General features: G+C 34.0%; 1 protein-coding gene across 1 annotated transcript; it reads right to left on the bottom strand.

Annotated features, from left to right (window-relative positions):
- Positions 1 to 821: 821 nt before the first annotated feature.
- LOC116025342 (receptor-like protein kinase HERK 1) lies at positions 822 to 4302 on the bottom strand. Its single transcript, XM_031266545.1, has one exon. It carries the CDS (start codon positions 3631 to 3633, stop codon positions 1144 to 1146), a length of 2490 nt encoding a protein of 829 aa, XP_031122405.1. The 5' UTR covers positions 3634 to 4302; the 3' UTR covers positions 822 to 1143.
- Between the last annotated feature and the right edge of the window lie 13756 nt (positions 4303 to 18058).

Genomic DNA, 18058 nt, shown 5'->3' with positions numbered 1-18058 from the left:
AGAGCACCACTATGATAGTATTCTAATTTAACTACAGTTTCATTTGATATAATTCAATATGCGAGATTCGAGATTTGTTATTCAATTTTATTTTATACATACTGTTATTTTGTTATAACATCATTTTAAAAAATAGCACATACAAAACGTAACAGACGGAATTATTGTTGTTATCATGGTCCACTGAATAATAATTTTTGACATCTCCCCGGTCCTAAATCTTATTTACTCAAAGTATTTAGTATGTCATTTATATTTATGAAGTATATACTTATAAAATGAGTAGATTGGTTCAGATTGACATCTCCCCGGTCCTAAACTTCTTGTCAATTTGAACAAAGAATGTTTGGGATATACATAGCCCAATCATAGCTTAAACACGTCAATCATACCTAGGACCATTGATTATGCCCGTAATCCACAAATTAGTCTTTTAATTATCAATTTTATTAATTAAGTGTTCAACTATACAATTTTTACTTAATAAATACAAATCAATTCTTCGTTGAGAACCTTATTGAATAAGAATTGAATAGCTGAAGACTTTATTGAATAAAAATTAAATAATTGAGAACTTAATTTGTTAAACTTGATAGTCGATGACTTATTTGTGAGTTATGCTATAGTCGATAACCATTTTGAGTATTTACTCTAAAACTTATTTTTGTATACAGAATGTTCATTTGTTGAAGATTCATTTTTATTATACTATCTAAAAATAACTTTCATATACTTAAAATAAATATTTATCCCTTTGCAATTAAACCATGATCCACAATATAATTTGCCTAGTTCAAATAACGTTATAAATTGAAATCAGATTTAAGAATGCCATAGGCCTAAATAGTTCAAACATTGAAAATATGATCAGATTTTCCCAGAATGAGAAGCTAAATCCAGATGTTTACAGATATTATAGTGTTTTCTTTTCTAATGTTCTATCCGCCAACAATTACACAGAAAAGAAGAAAAAAGCCTGAAACCAGAAATTGCTTTGGTATAAAGATTTGGCAATTCAAATAATAAAAAAAAACAACCTAAAACAGTACTAGTCTTCATGGCTTCATGAACAAAAGGTAAAAAAGCAGTGATGACAAAGGAGGAGCTAAACATATGTTATGTGGCCTCACCTTTGTTTTTGTTCTATCTACCCTCAGACTTGACCAGCTGAGAGAAAACCCGACTCATGGAGACGCCCGAGAGATCGTTGAGATCTGTTGTTTCGAATCGAGGAGCTACTGAGGCGCTCGTGTCGGTGTGACTGAAATCATTGACTTGAGGAGAGAGCTCAATGAGGTTGGTGCTATTTTCGTCGGGATCATTTGGAATGATAGCTTCCTGTAGCTGCAGCGCGTACTCGAGGTTCCACAACACATCTCCCATCGAGGGTCGGTCCACGCCAAAATCAGCCAAGCACTTTTCTGCTGTCTCTGCAAATTTTCTGAGAGAATCTGGCCTTATTCTTCCTGCAAGTTTGGGGTCGATTATTTGCTCGAGTTGTCCTTTCTGTTGCCACTTCATAGCCCATTCAGCTAGGTTTACCATTTCCCTAGGAAGAGATGGATCGATCACGGGCCTAGCGCAAAGAACCTCAAACAAAACGACACCAAAAGAGTACACATCCGACTTCTCTGTCAGTTGTTGCCTTCTAAAATATTCGGGGTCTAGGTACCCAAAACTCCCTTTAACAGCTGTGCTGACATGGGTTTGATCAATCTCGGGGCCAGTCTTGGAAAGTCCAAAGTCGGCGACTTTAGCCATTAAATTCTCGTCGAGCAATATGTTAGCAGACTTGACATCACGGTGTATAACTGCTTTAGCATAGCCGGTATGAAGGTAGTGAAGACCTCTAGCAGCCCCGATGCACGCCTCGAGCCTCTGTTTCCAGCTCAAACTAGGAAGATCAGAGCCATAGAGATGACTCTTGAGAGTCCCATTCTCCATGTACTCGTAGACTAGGATCATCTCGTTCCTTTCATCGCAATATCCTATCAAGGAAACCAGATGGCGGTGGCGAAATTGAGAAAGCATTTCAATTTCTGTTCTGAACTCCGCAAGGCCTTGTTGGGACTTGGGGTTGCCCCGCTTTACAGCTACTTTTGTACCGTCGCTTAATTCGCCCTTGTACACCTTCCCAAAGCCACCGATTCCAATAACCCAACTCTCATCAAAGTTGTTCGTTGCTTCTTGCACAGCTGCAAAAGGAACGCGATAACTCAAATTAGAAGCACCGCTTATTGTGGTCCAATTCGAATTCTTACTTCCCATAGTGTGGGAAGTGGTTCCGTTGATAGAGAAAGGAAGCCACGTTTTTGACTGGCCAAGCTGCTCGTGTTTTCTCCTTCTCTGCAGGCAAAACAGAATGCCAACCATAGCCAAAGCAATTGTTACCCCGACAGCAACTCCCACTATTACTCCAACCTTCTTCTTTGAGCCTGTGCCCGAGGAAGGAGATACAGAACTTATACTACTGAGGCTGCCCTCAGAATTGTTCATCTTCATAATCTCCAGACCATTCAGAAAGGCATCGGGGAAAGAACTTCTAGAAGACGGGCCAACACTTACACGAAGCTTGTCGTTATCACTCGATGCAGTAACATAATCCATGTAATATGCAGTGGCCAATCCAACTATAGAACCCGGATCAAAATCTGGAGACACATTTATCGAACCTATATAGATATTATACAGGAGCTGATTAGGGGATGGACTCACTATGTCACAGAAGTGTAAGCGAAGAAAATATTGGAAGCCAGGATCCACACTGAACTCCCAAGTCACGTTGAAATTCGCACTGGGATCATCACTTTCCACGTTCATCTTAGTGCACGTTCCATAAACCGTCTTAGGTGCAGAATCTTCGGTTGCTTGAGATGTATACTTTACGGATGAGATCTTGGACAGAGACTCTGCGAGCTTTGGCTCTTTTAAGAAACCTCGGTCAGAAACCCAATATCTCCATAGTGTATCGTTGTCGGGTGTCAAAGGCGGTCCGCCCATGTTCACCCTAGCAACCGTCTCCAGTGCTTGCACAGACAGGCCATTGAACGTCCCCGCTGGGCTGATGGATGTAGCAGTATCATCTATCAGCGTGTCGGGAACCGATACAACCTCCAACGCGTTCACATAAGCGAACGAATTATCTGAAGGGCTGAAGGCTATAACAAGGTCCCCCGATGCTACATTCACCGAAAATTCCTTGACAGTAACATTTTGAGGGCTAAAATTGCCAAGGAGAGCATGGTTTTGGGCGGAGACCGAGAACCTAGCTGCCCTCATATTGTAGTCCTGGAAAACAAACGGGTAGAAATAGAGGCGAATCCAGTGCCTCCCACCCTGGCTAATCGAGAACTTGTAGCTCGACTTTTCACTAAAAATTCTAGCTGTCTGATAAAGCAGAGAATCCTCTGAGGGTATAATGGAGTTAGAAGGGGCAACAGCCAAAATGTCTTGTGAAGTTGAAAGGAATTTTGAGGCTGATTTATCAGCCACAAAAACCCTACCACTCACTTTGCCATCATTAGGTGATCCACAGTTTATCAAGTATTTATCTCCAGGATCAAAGCTAGAACCAAAACCCCCCAAGAACACTATGAGCAGAGCCCAGATTACTAATCCAAACCCCCAATACATAATCAAACACACCAAAAATGAAAAAAAAACAAAGAATCTTGAAATATAACCCTAAGATCTATGAGTCTAAACTGAGCTAAAACTCAGAGTTTCAACACAATAAAAGCAACAGATTAACTATACTTACCAAAAAATCTGGAAATACATCAAATCAAATACCCAATAAAGAAAACAGAAGAAAATGGGGAAAGATGGCACCTTTGCAATCAACTGAGAAGAAAAAAAAAAAAAAACAAAACAGACCCGGGTAATCGGGTCGGGAAATTTAGAAGAGAGCCAAAACACGGGAATATGACTAGATTCTTCGCCGCCTAAACAGCTGGAATCCAGTAAACACTGGGCTGGCGGTTAGAAGCTGAGAAGGATCACCACAAAAGCAGACAAATGAGAGATTCCTAAGCACAAATTCCTTTCACTCACAGTTCATGTGGGCATCGAGGGTTTCCGGGTCGAACTTCTTAGGGTGAGAAACGGAGAAATGCGGTGGGGAAGAAGGGCTAAACAGTGATGAGAAGTTGCAGTTTGAAACCGATGGAGTAATGGAGTAATTATTTATTCGTTTGCAGCTATGGAATAAACATCATTTGTACGAGAAAGGAAAGAGAAGGTTGCAGTGAATGAATTGGAGTTTGTAATTAATGAAAAACAAAAACAAAACACAGAAAAAAAAAATGTCCAACAGGCAACAGCTTTCCAGAAGTTTTTTGTGTTTCTTTTTCACATTAATAGTATTTGAATTAGTTTTCAAAAAATATTATTTGAATTTTTTTTTTTCTAGAAGATATTTCACATTTATACGTTTGCATTTATAACTGTCAATTTAAATTGCACTTAATAAGTCCACCTTTCCAACTCGAAAGACACGGCGATTATTTTGGCTGTTATCCTTCTAATTTCTTATTTATTTTGGCCCGGTTTGGTAACCCGATTTGATAAATGACTGTAAGTACTATTTGATAGCAGATTGTATAAAAGTGTTTGATAAATTAGCTAGCTGATAGTTGTTTGGTATAATTTTTTTTCTTCAAAAAGTTAATTGAAAAAGTTGTTTTGAGTAACTTTTTGAATTTTAGCATTTTAGAGTTATAAAAAGTTGATTAATCAAACACTTATATTAATTTTTTAACCAAGTTAAACAACTAGTGATCAAATAAGTCAAAATTAATTGATAGACTAACTATTTTACCAAACAGAGCCTTTAATTTTCCAATTTTTCTAAAAAACATCCTTTAAAAAATTGAAAACAAGAGTTTTCACCTCTCGATCCCATGACATTGTACTTCTCATATATTTTGTTTTTGACTATCAATTTTTCTGCAACACTATTTGGTAACATAGTTAACTTATCATTCAATTTTGACTTATTTGAACACTATTAGTTGTTTGACTTGGTTAAACAACCAATATAAGTGTTTGATTAATTAGTTTTTTGTAACAGTTTATTGTTTCAAAATGCTAACATTCAAAAAGCTGCTCAAAACAGCTTTTTCGATAAACTTTTTGAAAAAATCATTTTGGATATAGTCAACTATCAAATAACAGTTAATTTTTCAAATATCTTTCTGCAATCAACTAATATTATCAACTTGTCAAAGCCAGTAACTCAATCAACTAACAACTATTTACCAAACACCTCATATTTAGTATTCGATTATCAAATTCTTATTACGTTTAGCCATTTTAATCAAATTTCAATACCATTATATCTAATTGTGTGATCTACAATATTGAGAATTCAAATTCGAGTATATTGAGGAGTATACACGTTGCTTAAATTTAAATAACACACATAACTACGTAGTATTATGCAAAATATTTGAACTAAGGTTAGTTAAAAGATTGTTGACCGAAAGGACCAATTACTTCATAATGTGACAATTTTTATTTTATTTTATTTTATTTTATTTTTGTAGAATTTAGAAGAAAAAAAAATTATTAGCTATCTGTACATTAACTAAATGTTATTACGAGTTAAAAGAAAAAAGTAATGTAATAATCAAAGAAAAGTAGTACACATATTAATGGATAATTTAAAGTGGGGAATTTAGGGAAGAGAAAATAAGGTTGTTAAGAAAAGGGAATCATAGTTGTAATTGGGTGGAATCCAACTTGATGGTATGATTAAACACCAGCTGTCATATGAGAATATTTCTCAATAATTTTCATGATTTCTCACATGCACATAATTAAGTTCGGATCAGTTCATGTTTTGACTCGTATGCTTGTGGCCACTTACATTTTTAAAAAATAATAATTAAATTGTTGTTAAAATAAATTCAGATATTTTAATATTTGATTTGAACCGCTCATTATTTTAATTGAATATATAGAAAATTTTTGAAGTGTACTAAGTGGAAAAAAAAAAACTTGAGTTCTATTGACTCGGTTACAATGTAGTATCTGTTCATAACTACTGAAACACAAAGAGTCAAAGAGTCAACAAATGTTCGAATCCACTCCCTTCCACATGCAGTGTACATCGAATGCCACTTGACCACAAGGCCTTTAGCACACAATAGTGATATTTACTCAATACAAATTTAACAAATGTTTTTATATTTATATATTCTAAATGCTCTAACCAATATATAATGCTTAGTAAGTTAGTATTAATTTTTGTTAAGATATTTGGTTATAAAGTAGTTGCTATTGTAAAATTTTGAGTTAAAAATAGGGGAAAACAAATTAATCAACCTATTTGAATCTAGTTCAAATAAATTAAAATGTAGTCACGTTCAAACTTATTATTATTATTATTATTATTATTATTATTATTATTAAAAAATCTAATGGAGGAAATTGCCTCCAAAATAACTATATAAGAAAAAGTGTTTAACATTAAATAGAATAAGATGCTTACTAAATTGAGAAAGTTGTTCTTGCCGAGAAAGTAACGGCACATGGGTTAGGCGATCCTAAGGGTCGGGGGAAGCCCGACAGATAGCGCGTTTTGCGCGTGCGCCGAAAGGGAATCGGGTTAAAATTTCTGAACCGAGACGTGCCGTTATTCAAATGTAATTCTAATTGATCAAACCTTGCTAAAATACTCAAAACTCGTTGTGGCATTTCTCGCCCACCTCCGCAACTCGTTGCGGCATGTCTCGGTCAAGTCCGCACCTCGTTGCGGCATTTCTCGCCGAAATCCCGTGTGATTTTCGGGACAAATCGTGTCTGTTCATGTCACTGGGTTTGTATTTTTTTATCTATTACAGGGGGAGACATCTTTTTCTAATGAAGAGATTTTTTTGGTCCGATTCCTTATACATAAATGATGTTAAGATTAGCTGACTCATCCTCAAAATCAAATTAGAAAACATTGAATATTGTTTCGAGAAGACAGTAGTATATTTTTTTGAGTACGAATACAGTAGTATATGACTATATGATATGGCATTCATTGAACTGCCTGTATCCACCACAATCCGATGAACTATCACGTTAAAATCAAATTGAACTTCAAACTTTGACTAATCAAACTCAACTCAAAAATGATATTGTAACTTTTTGTTGGAAAAAATAGCAAAAATAGTATTATAAGTGGCTATTTTGTGGTACAAATATATATGAGATCCATCTCTGATTTGGGTCGGACCAAAGTGGATTCGGGTTTTTCGTAGTGAGACGAAGAGATTGATATATTGTACGCTCAAAATAGATAATGGGTGAATAAGAAATTGATTTTCAAAGTAAACATATTTCAGTTGGAAAATAGAGGTGGAAAGACCCACATTGAAAAAGCAAGGGGATTTGCACTACTATATACAAGGGGAATTGTATAACATAGATGCTTTCTTTTGCGTGCGACTTGTGTACGTTGGCACCTTTTTCTCTTGAGAAACTCTGTTCAACTTCCTAAAAATTTTATGTGTTTGACGGATCAAGCATCGAGTCTTATATTAGTACGTTTATCCTGAGAAACATAGGCTATAGTGCCCCTAGCATGTAAGAGATGTAACAAATAAGGTTTTAAGTAAAGAGTATTTCGCTCGACTCGTACTAAACTCTTAATCTTTCGTTGTTTGTGCTTGTATTTTTTTTTTAAAAAATAATCTGTTCGTAGAATTATTTTGCTACAACTTTACCTACTCCTCTCTTGACATTTTTTTGGGTCTAAATTTGGCCAAAAACCACAACACAAGCACTATAGTGAACTCATTTTTTCAATCACATATAGAGATAAATTTTCTCTAATAAGACAATAGAAAGAAAACGAAAAAGAAAGAAAGAAAAACAATCCGTCCTATAATCACTCCATAGTTTACTATTATCATTTAATTAATTAACATGTCAAACTCTTTGGGCTACAAATCAAAAGGCTCTTAAATATAGCGGGGCAAATTAACTTCCCAAATTAATATGGAATAAGTGCTTTTACAAAGTCTTCCCCCTTCTTTTTTTTAACTCAAATAAGTTTATTTTGAGAGTTAATTTCTAATTCACTCATTATTCGTTTTGATCGTATAATATATCAATTTTTTCATCTTACTATGAAGAATACGAATACACTTTAACTTGGTCCAAATTAAAAGTGGACATCACATATATTTGTACTACAAAATAGTCACTTATTATAATATTACTAGTTATCACATGCGCGTTGCGCGATTAAACCAATGCCCAATGCGTACTTTTAAATTAGTGTTCCTTAATTGGTTAAAGTAGTCATATGATAATGAGAGAGAGAAAATGCTAAATTAATAAAAATCAAAGAAATAGTCTCGATGCTTATATATTTTAATAAAACATAACGAAACTATAAATAACTAAATTGCAACTAAAATAAGTAGAAACAAATAAACCACTTACATGGGAGCAAATGACGTGTCATCATTGTCACTTGTTTGGACACCGGTCCGACCATTTAAAATCCATGTGTAATTGTATTTGTGATCAAGTACTTTATAGTTCGTCCGGACATGTTTGACAATGACATTTGAGATGATGTACCATTTGTTGGTTTGTAAATTGATATCATACATTTCAATGTCATTATCAAACACTATTGATTGAACCCGAGTTCCTTGCATTTAGATACAACATTTTTTTTTTACAACATTTACAATGATGTTGGTGGTGGTGAATGAGAGCATCTTCATAATAATAATAATAATACTAATAATGATAAAAATATAATAATAATAATAATAATAATAATAATAATAATAAAGAGAGAAAAATTTTACTATTTACTTACTGTTTCATCCTCAAGTACGATGAACATATACTTTTACTCAAGCGTTCCAATAGCATTTTTTGGTTCGTTTTTCTTAATGACATGAATTGTACAACTCCAGCTCACAGTTTGTGTGTCAATATCAATTAACTTTATTGCATTTGTCATTAGTAATATCCTTGTGTCATGAAAAATATGTTCATAAAGGATGTTATGAAATAATATAATGGGAACCACAACATAAATTTAAAAACCATAGATTAGGGGGTTAGGAGTAACTAAAATGTGTAGATTATAGAGGAATATAATGAGAACCACAATATTACATACAAGGATACAAGTATAGATGAACAGATTATACAATAGATATATTTATATAACGATATTGAAGTTATACTAGTTAATGAGTATACCATCATTGATTTTTTTTTTTAAAAAAATTGTAATCATTATGAGTACAAATACAAATAATAGAATTAGCTTAGCATGATAATATTTTGACAATCATACCTATAGAATGTCAAGTAGATGGTGTGTTTATGTTTAGTTTTAGGTGAATACTAGTGAGAAGGGAAGGGTTTTATTTTAGTTTTAGGTGAATACTAGTGAGAAGGGAAGGGTTTTATATACTGTTGTTTTGGGTAGAATAATGATTTAGTTAGGATTATATACTGTTGTTTTGGGTAGAATAATGATTTAGTTAGGAATCTATACAAAATTGTATTATAGAATCTTATTAAGACTTCAGTATTCTAATTTTAGTTTTAGGTGAATACTAGTGAGAAGGGAAGGGTTTTATTTTAGTTTTAGGTGAATACTAGTGAGAAGGGAAGGGTTTTATATACTGTTGTTTTGGGTAGAATAATGATTTAGTTAGGATTATATACTGTTGTTTTGGGTAGAATAATGATTTAGTTAGGAATCTATACAAAATTGTATTATAGAATCTTATTAAGACTTCAGTATTCTAATTTTAAGTTATGAATCTATACAGAATTGTATTATAGAATATTGCCAATTTGTTTGAAAACTGCAATAAAGAAACAAATTGCCTAAAGAATTTAATGTTAAACTTCGGTTATATTTAATGGAAAAATTTGGTAAAATTATAAACGATTAGGATATATTAGGAATTCAGTTTGAGGTTATACAATAAGAAGAACACAAAGTACAATATGTTATAGCAGACTTTTACACCAACATTTTTTTAGTTCTAGTTAAGCGTCTAACATTATTGACTCTTATTATAAGTGTATATAGATTTATGTTAAAAATTTCAACATAAAAAAATTACAAAATAATAATCACCATTAAGTTTTAATCATGACAACCTATATATAAAGAAAATAATTAAACTTCTCTCAGTAAACAAAATATAATCTGACATATCGTATTATGATTAATTTAATTGTCAAATCATAACATTGTTTTTTAACTAAATAATAAACCTTTGTTAAAAAAAAAAGAAAAAAAAAAACTAAGGGTGTGTTTGGTTGACAGGTTTTGATATAAGGTATGTGTATCAAAGTGATTGTTATTGTTTGGTTGACATGTTTTTAGAATACTACTATGGGTTTGGAATATCCCATTAATTAAAAACCCATACACTTATTAAATAAGTGTTTCATTTCCCTTCCTCATTTCTTTCCCAATTATTAATAATCATTCTCATTTCACCCTACTGCTAAACATGCAGAACACTTTCACCAAAACCCATTGTCCTTACCAAATATTTGATACCCATACCGATTTCGATTCCCATATGCGAACCAAACACACCCTAAATAATAAACCAAATACTAAATAACACATACATCAAATACATCACCTCTCCATTTATAAAGTACAGTTAGGGTTGGAACTTGGAAAGGTCAAGAAATGAAGTTCAGAAACTAAAACGCATTAGAAAGCGATATGACGAGTTTCCAAAAAAAAACAAAAAAAAAAAAGAAGAGAGAAAGCGATATAACGCAATGCGTAGAGATTACGGAGTGATCCCAGTTGGGAAATTACCAGTCAAATATTCCGACGGGCAGTTCGAGGGTTTGATGTAGGAAGTTTTAGTTGAAGTACAAGTAAAAATAACGAATGATTAAGGTGGAATAAATTTCAGTCGTGTGTAGAATGCCCTTAAAATTTTATTCGCTACCTTTCAAACTTACTAGGAATGTTATAATGTAGGTTTCTCAGGATAAAATGAATTTGTGAAAAAATAGTTGAGAACTACTTAATTTATAATGTTATTGACAAATAAGAACTGAAATTATGTAATGTAGATATATACCACAATATCAAGCAATAACATAAGTGCCAAAATAAGTACACAGCTAAATTTGATAACACAGGTGGAGAACACCTCCTAATCTGTAGGGCCACGCCCAAAAACTTTTTCACTTAAGATCAACCCGCTGGTTTTTACAATTACAAGGTTCAACGAATTACAAAACTAGGTCTATCACCTATTTAAACATTAACCTCATAAAATAACTTTATTAAAAAGTTTACACGTACAGTTTGAACTAATTCTACCAATTAAACAAACTGTAACCAATCTGGATTTTTAACACAGCTTGTACTAATATAAAGTGGAGCTTCTCCGGATAGTACACCAATCTTTCCCTGTTTTGAAGTTTCATTACAACACATTCCAAATAATTTCTTGTAGCACCTTCCAGAATATTATTATTATTATTATTATTATTATTATTATTGTTTTGGAAGCTTCACTATTCTCCCTTACATAGTTCCCTATTTATAGGGTCTTGAACACTTAAAAATAGGAAAACTCATCCCATGTAAATAGCGCAAATTATAGGGTGGACCATGGTCCACAATGCATTGTGGACCATGGCCATGGCTGATAGTGCAGTTGTGTTGAAAGGATACTGCAGTTGTGTTAAACTGATACTGCAATTGTGTTGAAAGGAAACTGAGTTGCGCGAAACAGAGGTCGTTCATCCGTTCAACACCATTGCAGTATCCGTTCACTACCCGTTCAACACAACTGTAGTATCCGTTCAACACAACTGCAGTTCCAGACGGATTAAACGTTCTCTGTTTCGTCGCAACTGCAGTTTCCTTTCAACACAACTGTAGTATCTGTTCAACACAACTGCAGTATCCTTTCAACACAACTGCAGTATCAGCCATGACCCATGGTCCACGGTATAAGTACTGTGTAAATAGGGAGTTAATCCCATGTAATCATCACAAATTTAGGAGTTAACCACCCATTTTCCCATGATCTTCACGTAAATCTTGGCTTGTTAATTGATGAGGAATTTTTTCCACCACTCACTTTGTTGAGTAATTTCAGAAATCTTTAATCAACATAATCAGGCACTCCACAAATGTAGCTCTGTATCTTTCCCATATATTATTTTTAATAAAATAAAGATTGAACCAACATATGCCAACAATAAATTAATCAAGTACTAAAATTAATTAAACTAATGTAATTATAATCAAATGAATATAATTATATTACTTTAATTTATTTAGATACTAACAATCTCCCCCTTTGGCATATGTTGATCAAACAATCTCCCATATACACAACAAGTTCTCCCCCTCATTTCATAAACGAGATCTCCCCCTCAATTCATAAGCGAGTTCTCTCCCTTAATTTATACTAGGTCTCCCACGTAAATCATACGCAAATGTACATCAAGTTCTCCAAGTTCTCCTCCTTCATTCATACACACTCTCCACCTCAATTCATAGCATGTCTCCCCCTTTTGATAGAACATTAGACAAAGGTAACATAACGACAGCAGCATGTATTGAACAATGCAAGAATATTCAAATAAGAGCATGCAATTGATAATACGTGGATAGATACTGAGATTTGAGAATGTCACAAATGGAGGATATGAGAGGTATATCGACATGAGAGCTCCATAAGTAGAATGATCAAGCATGAAATTAACAACACTGGAAAGCTTTCACACTAGACTCTTCTCAGGTCCATTTGGATCCATATTAAGTACCGGGTAACCCTCTTCCAAGTAACCAGTTTAAGGAACACCTTTCACTAGATAGCTTTCACTCCGGGCTGTTCTAGGGTTATTTAGAACCATAGCAGACACCGGATAGCCTTCTTCTAGGTAAGTATATAAGACATATTAATGGAGCGTTTTACACTAGATAGCTTTCACTCCAGGCTATTCTAGGATCCTTTTGAATCGTAGCAGACACCGGGTAGCCCTCTTCTAGGTAAACAGTACAAGACAAATATTTACTGGTTCAATGCGCGTGAAGAGGATAGAGCAATCATATAACTTCATACAAAGTTCAAGTGTAATATGTGTGCCAGGGTAGAGAAATAGGAACAAAAGGTTTTGTATTAAAAGTGGAGTGTGGAGTTAGAAAAATGGGCAACATGCATTTGAATCAGGTCCAGAGTAGAGCCAATAGGATAGACTATCCACAAATTATCAATAAGATGCTCTAGAGGAACTACTTGCAAAGTGAACAACACTACTACTGAAAGCTAAACTTTACCAATGAGCTGATCCTCAATAGAACTGATTCGATGAAGAACTTGCGGATCCAAAAGAAATGGCATCATGATAATCAAGATTGATCCCATCACGATCTACTATAGCAACCCCCTTTAAATTTAACAAAAGACCTCTGACTTGAGCTTCTCAACCAACCAATTCTCTTCGCTGATGAGAAATCACTTTTTTTTTTGTCTGGTGTCTATTGGTCAATTGGGTTTTTCTTCTCTTCATTCTGTACCACCATTATGGGAGAGTCTAGGCATTTTCAACGGCAGACCAACATTCTTCATTCAATGATTTGATAAATGCTTTCATCATGACCTTCCAATAAGCATAGTTGCTTACGCCTTTCAATAATGATGGTCGTATAATTGTGGCACCCTCTTCCATTATGAAAAACAACACTTGAGTATCCCTAGGATCTCGCTAGCAAATTAAGCGACACTGGTCTGATACCAATTGAAATTATGTAATGCATATATATATCACAATATTAAGCAATAACGTAAGTGCCAAAATAAGTACACAGCTGAATTTGATAACGCAGTTGGAGAACACCTCCTAATCTGCGGGGCCATGCGCAAAAACTTTTTCACTTAAGATCAACCCGCTGGTTTTTACAATTACAAGGTTCAATGAATTACAAAACTAGCTAGGTCTACCACCCATTTAAACATTAACCTCATAAAATAACTTTATGAAAAAGTTTACACGTACAGTTTGAACTAATTCTACCAATTATACAAACTGTAACCAACCTGGATTTTTAACACAACTTGTATTAATATAAAGTCGAGCTGACTTCTCCGGATAGTACACCAATTTTTCCCTGTTTTGAAGTTTCCTTGTAGCACCTTCCAGAATATTATTATTATTATTATTATTGTTGTTGTTGTTGTTATTGTTGTTTTGGAAACTTCACTATATATATTCTCCCTTACCTAGTTCCCTATTTATAGGGTCTTGAACACTTAAAAATAGGAAAACTCATCCCATGTAAATAGGGAGTTAATCCCATGTAATCATCACAAATTTAGGAGTTAACCACCCATTTTCCCATGATCTTCACGTAAACCTTGGCTTGTTAACTGATGAGGAATTTTCCCCACCACTCACTTTGTTGAATAATTTCAGGAATCTTTAATCAACATAATCAGGCACTCCACAAATGTAGCTCTGTATCTTTCCCATATATTATTTTTAATAAAATAAAGATTGAACCAACATATGCCAACAATAAATTAATCAAGTACTAAAATTAATTAAACTAATGTAATTATAATCAAATGAATATAATTATATTACTTTAATTTATTTAGGTACTAGCAATCTCCCCTTTGGCATATGTTGATAAAAAAATCTCCCATATACACAATAAGTTCTCCCCCTCATTTCATAAACGAGATCTCCCCCTCAATTCATAAGCGAGTTCTCTCCCTTAATTTATACTAGGTCTCCCTCGTAAATCATACGCAAATGTACATCAAGTTCTCCAAGTTCTCCCCCTTCATTCATACACACTCTCTACCTCAATTCATAGCATGTCCCCCCCTTTTGATAAAACATTAGCCAAAGGTAACATAACAACATCAGCATAATTCTCCTTCTTTGAACCACACAGCTACAAAAGGGAAAGGTACAGAATAAAAAACATAGGTTTTTTGTTATCAAGATTGGCTAAAGCAAACGGGAAATTCTTGAATTTAGAATTATGTTCCTTTTCATGTTCTTTTTTTTTTCTTCATTTTCGTGTAGTGGCTAAAGATGTTTAGATCAGTTGAGATACAAGGGCATGTTAAGTGCTTCCATTTTTATATAGTTCACCGTTTCACAGAAATAAAGTAGAAATCATTCATTTTGGAGTATTTGTATCAAACTCATCTTTTTAAGGTAGAAATCTTATTTAGCCATTACCATTCTGCAGAAATAAGTGCTCATTCTATAAACTTATCAAATATAGCATACTCAGAAAAGGAATACCTATTTCACGTTAGCCATTCTCAGGGCTGCCACTTCCATGCGACACTGCACTAGAAATCACATTGCCACCATAAAAAATAGAAAAAAGAACAACAACAACCAACAAGTTAAATTCAAACTTAGGCACACAACATCCCAAAATCGTGCATACGAAACACCCTAACTGTGCACAGAATGTATTAAAGGCTCAACCGAGGATAAATACATGTCAAAAACCATGTATTAAAACTGCAAAAAATAAAATAAAAAAAATACCACAATGCCACAATAACAAAAAAAAAAAAAAAAAAAAAAAAAAAAAAAAACAAAAAACAAACAAACGGCACACTACCCATAATTTCAAAAAAGAAAAGTATCATTTTATTGGAAATGTTATATTACAAACTAAACAAATTATTGTTATTTTGAGTAGTACAGTTTAATTAGTTAAACTCTAAATTTAATATTAAATTGTTTAGGTCATATGTTCAATTCTCACTGGCAATTATGCGAATGTTGATCAAACAATGTCCCATATACACAACAAGTTCTCCCCCTCATTTCATAAACGAGATCTCCCCCTCAATTCATAAGCAAGTTCTCTCCCTTAATTTATACTAGGTCTCCCTCGTAAATCATACGCAAATGTACATCAAGTTCTCCAAGTTCTCCCCCTTCATTCACACACACTCTCCACCTGAATTATCTGTACGGTTATGGTGTTGTGTGCACAGTTATGATGCTTCGTGTGCCAGGTTTTGGAATGTTGTTGTGTTGTCTGCACAGTTAGGGTATTACGTGTGCACGTGTGCCTCTCAATGGGTTTATAGTTATTCTAGTAATTTTTTCGTTTTCCTGGTTACGTGTGTGCACTCTTTCGCTATGTGTGTGTCTTCTTTAGTCGTTTGTGTGCCTGAACAACTTAATGTATGTGCGCATGTGTTTTTTGTTCTGTGCATTTTTTGTTTTCATATTCGGTGTTGTGAGTTTATCATGACATTTTGTATTTTACCGTTGCTGGTATGTTGTATGCTCGTTTAGTCTTCCTTGTGTGCACTATTGGTGATGTTCTGTGCCTTATTCCTACGTCTGCCTACTTACGCATTGGAAATATGTCTTCGACTTTAATTATGAACACGACCTGTTAACACGACATGAAACCGGACACGAAAATAACGGGATAGTGTTTAACCTTAATGTGTGCAGGTGTTTTTTGTTCTGTGCATTTTTTGCTTTCATATTCGGTGTTGTGAGTTTATCATGACATTTTGTATTTTTCATATTCGGTGTTGTGAGTTTATCATGACATTTTGTATTTTACCGTTGCTGGTATGTTGTATGCTCGTTTAGTCTTCCTTGTGTGCACTATTGGTGATGTTCTGTGCCTTATTCCTACGTCTGCCTACTTACGCATTGGAAATATGTCTTCGACTTTAATTATGAACACGACCTGTTATGGAAATATGTCTTCGACTTTAATTATGAACACGACCTGTTAACACGACATGAAACCGGACACGAAAATAACGGGATAGTGTTTAACCTTAATGTGTGCAGGTGTTTTTTGTTCTGTGCATTTTTTGCTTTCATATTCGGTGTTGTGAGTTTATCATGACATTTTGTATTTTTCATATTCGGTGTTGTGAGTTTATCATGACATTTTGTATTTTACCGTTGCTGGTATGTTGTATGCTCGTTTAGTCTTCCTTGTGTGCACTATTGGTGATGTTCTGTGCCTTATTCCTACGTCTGCCTACTTACGCATTGGAAATATGTCTTCGACTTTAATTATGAACACGACCTGTTATGGAAATATGTCTTCGACTTTAATTATGAACACGACCTGTTAACACGACATGAAACCGGACACGAAAATAACGGGATAGTGTTTAACCTTAATGTGTCCTGGGTAGTTAACAGGTTGACTCGTTAAGGACCCGTTATGTTTCGTGTCTTAACGGGTTAACCCGTTAAACCTATTAAGAACTCGTTTAACCCATTAACATTATCGTGTTAACCCGTTTACATAAACTTGTTTACAACTCGCTAAGAACCATTGTCATGAATGAGATTGCAAAAGACATCATGAACAATGACTAAGGATGAATTTATTACATTACGCATCCTACACCAATTATTGATGTTCAACAATCTAAGATTTGAATTTTTATTATTTTCAATTTTATTCTAAAAACTAATATGGACTTCTTTAATTATGAGTTTTGGATGTTATTTTATCATTGTATGAATGTTATGAATTGAATATTTTTTGAATTTGTTTGATGGATTGAATTGTAGGTTTTATTTCCTTTTTATATAACTTAACTTTAAATTTTAGTTTTTTAATATATTAATAGGTTTAACGGGTTTAAATGGGTTTCGGTATCATATCCTGTCGACACGACCTGAAACCTGTTAACATTCGTATTCGTGTTAAAAATTTGAACCCGTTAACTTTAACGTGTTGTGTCCGTGTTTAGCCTTATCGTGTTCGTGTCATTATCGTGTCGATCCGTTAACGAACACATATATTCGAATCGTCAGGTCTAGTTTTTTGGCGTGCACTTGTGTTTCATTTTATAAAAACAACCAGAATTTCACCAATAAGTCTGTTTGTGTGCCCGTATAATTAGCTTTCTGTGCACTCTTGGATTTATTGGGTGCCTTTACCGCGTGACGATTGCGGGGTTTTATGCTTTGCGTTTTTATACTCAACTGCGTATGTAATTGGTCATAATTTTTTACAAGTCATGACAACTCTTTTATCTGCATTAAATATTGCTCTATT

Source organism: Ipomoea triloba, chromosome 7 (assembly GCF_003576645.1).
Source record: "Ipomoea triloba cultivar NCNSP0323 chromosome 7, ASM357664v1".
Classification (NCBI taxonomy): Eukaryota; Viridiplantae; Streptophyta; class Magnoliopsida; order Solanales; family Convolvulaceae; genus Ipomoea; species Ipomoea triloba.
Note: the sequence above shows the minus strand (reverse complement) of the source record. Positions and strands in the feature narration are given on the sequence as shown.

Coding starts and splice junctions, on each gene's coding strand:
- LOC116025342 (XM_031266545.1), bottom strand. CDS start 3,633: ATGTATTGGGGGTTTGGATTAGTAATCTGGGCTCTGCTCATAGTGTTC.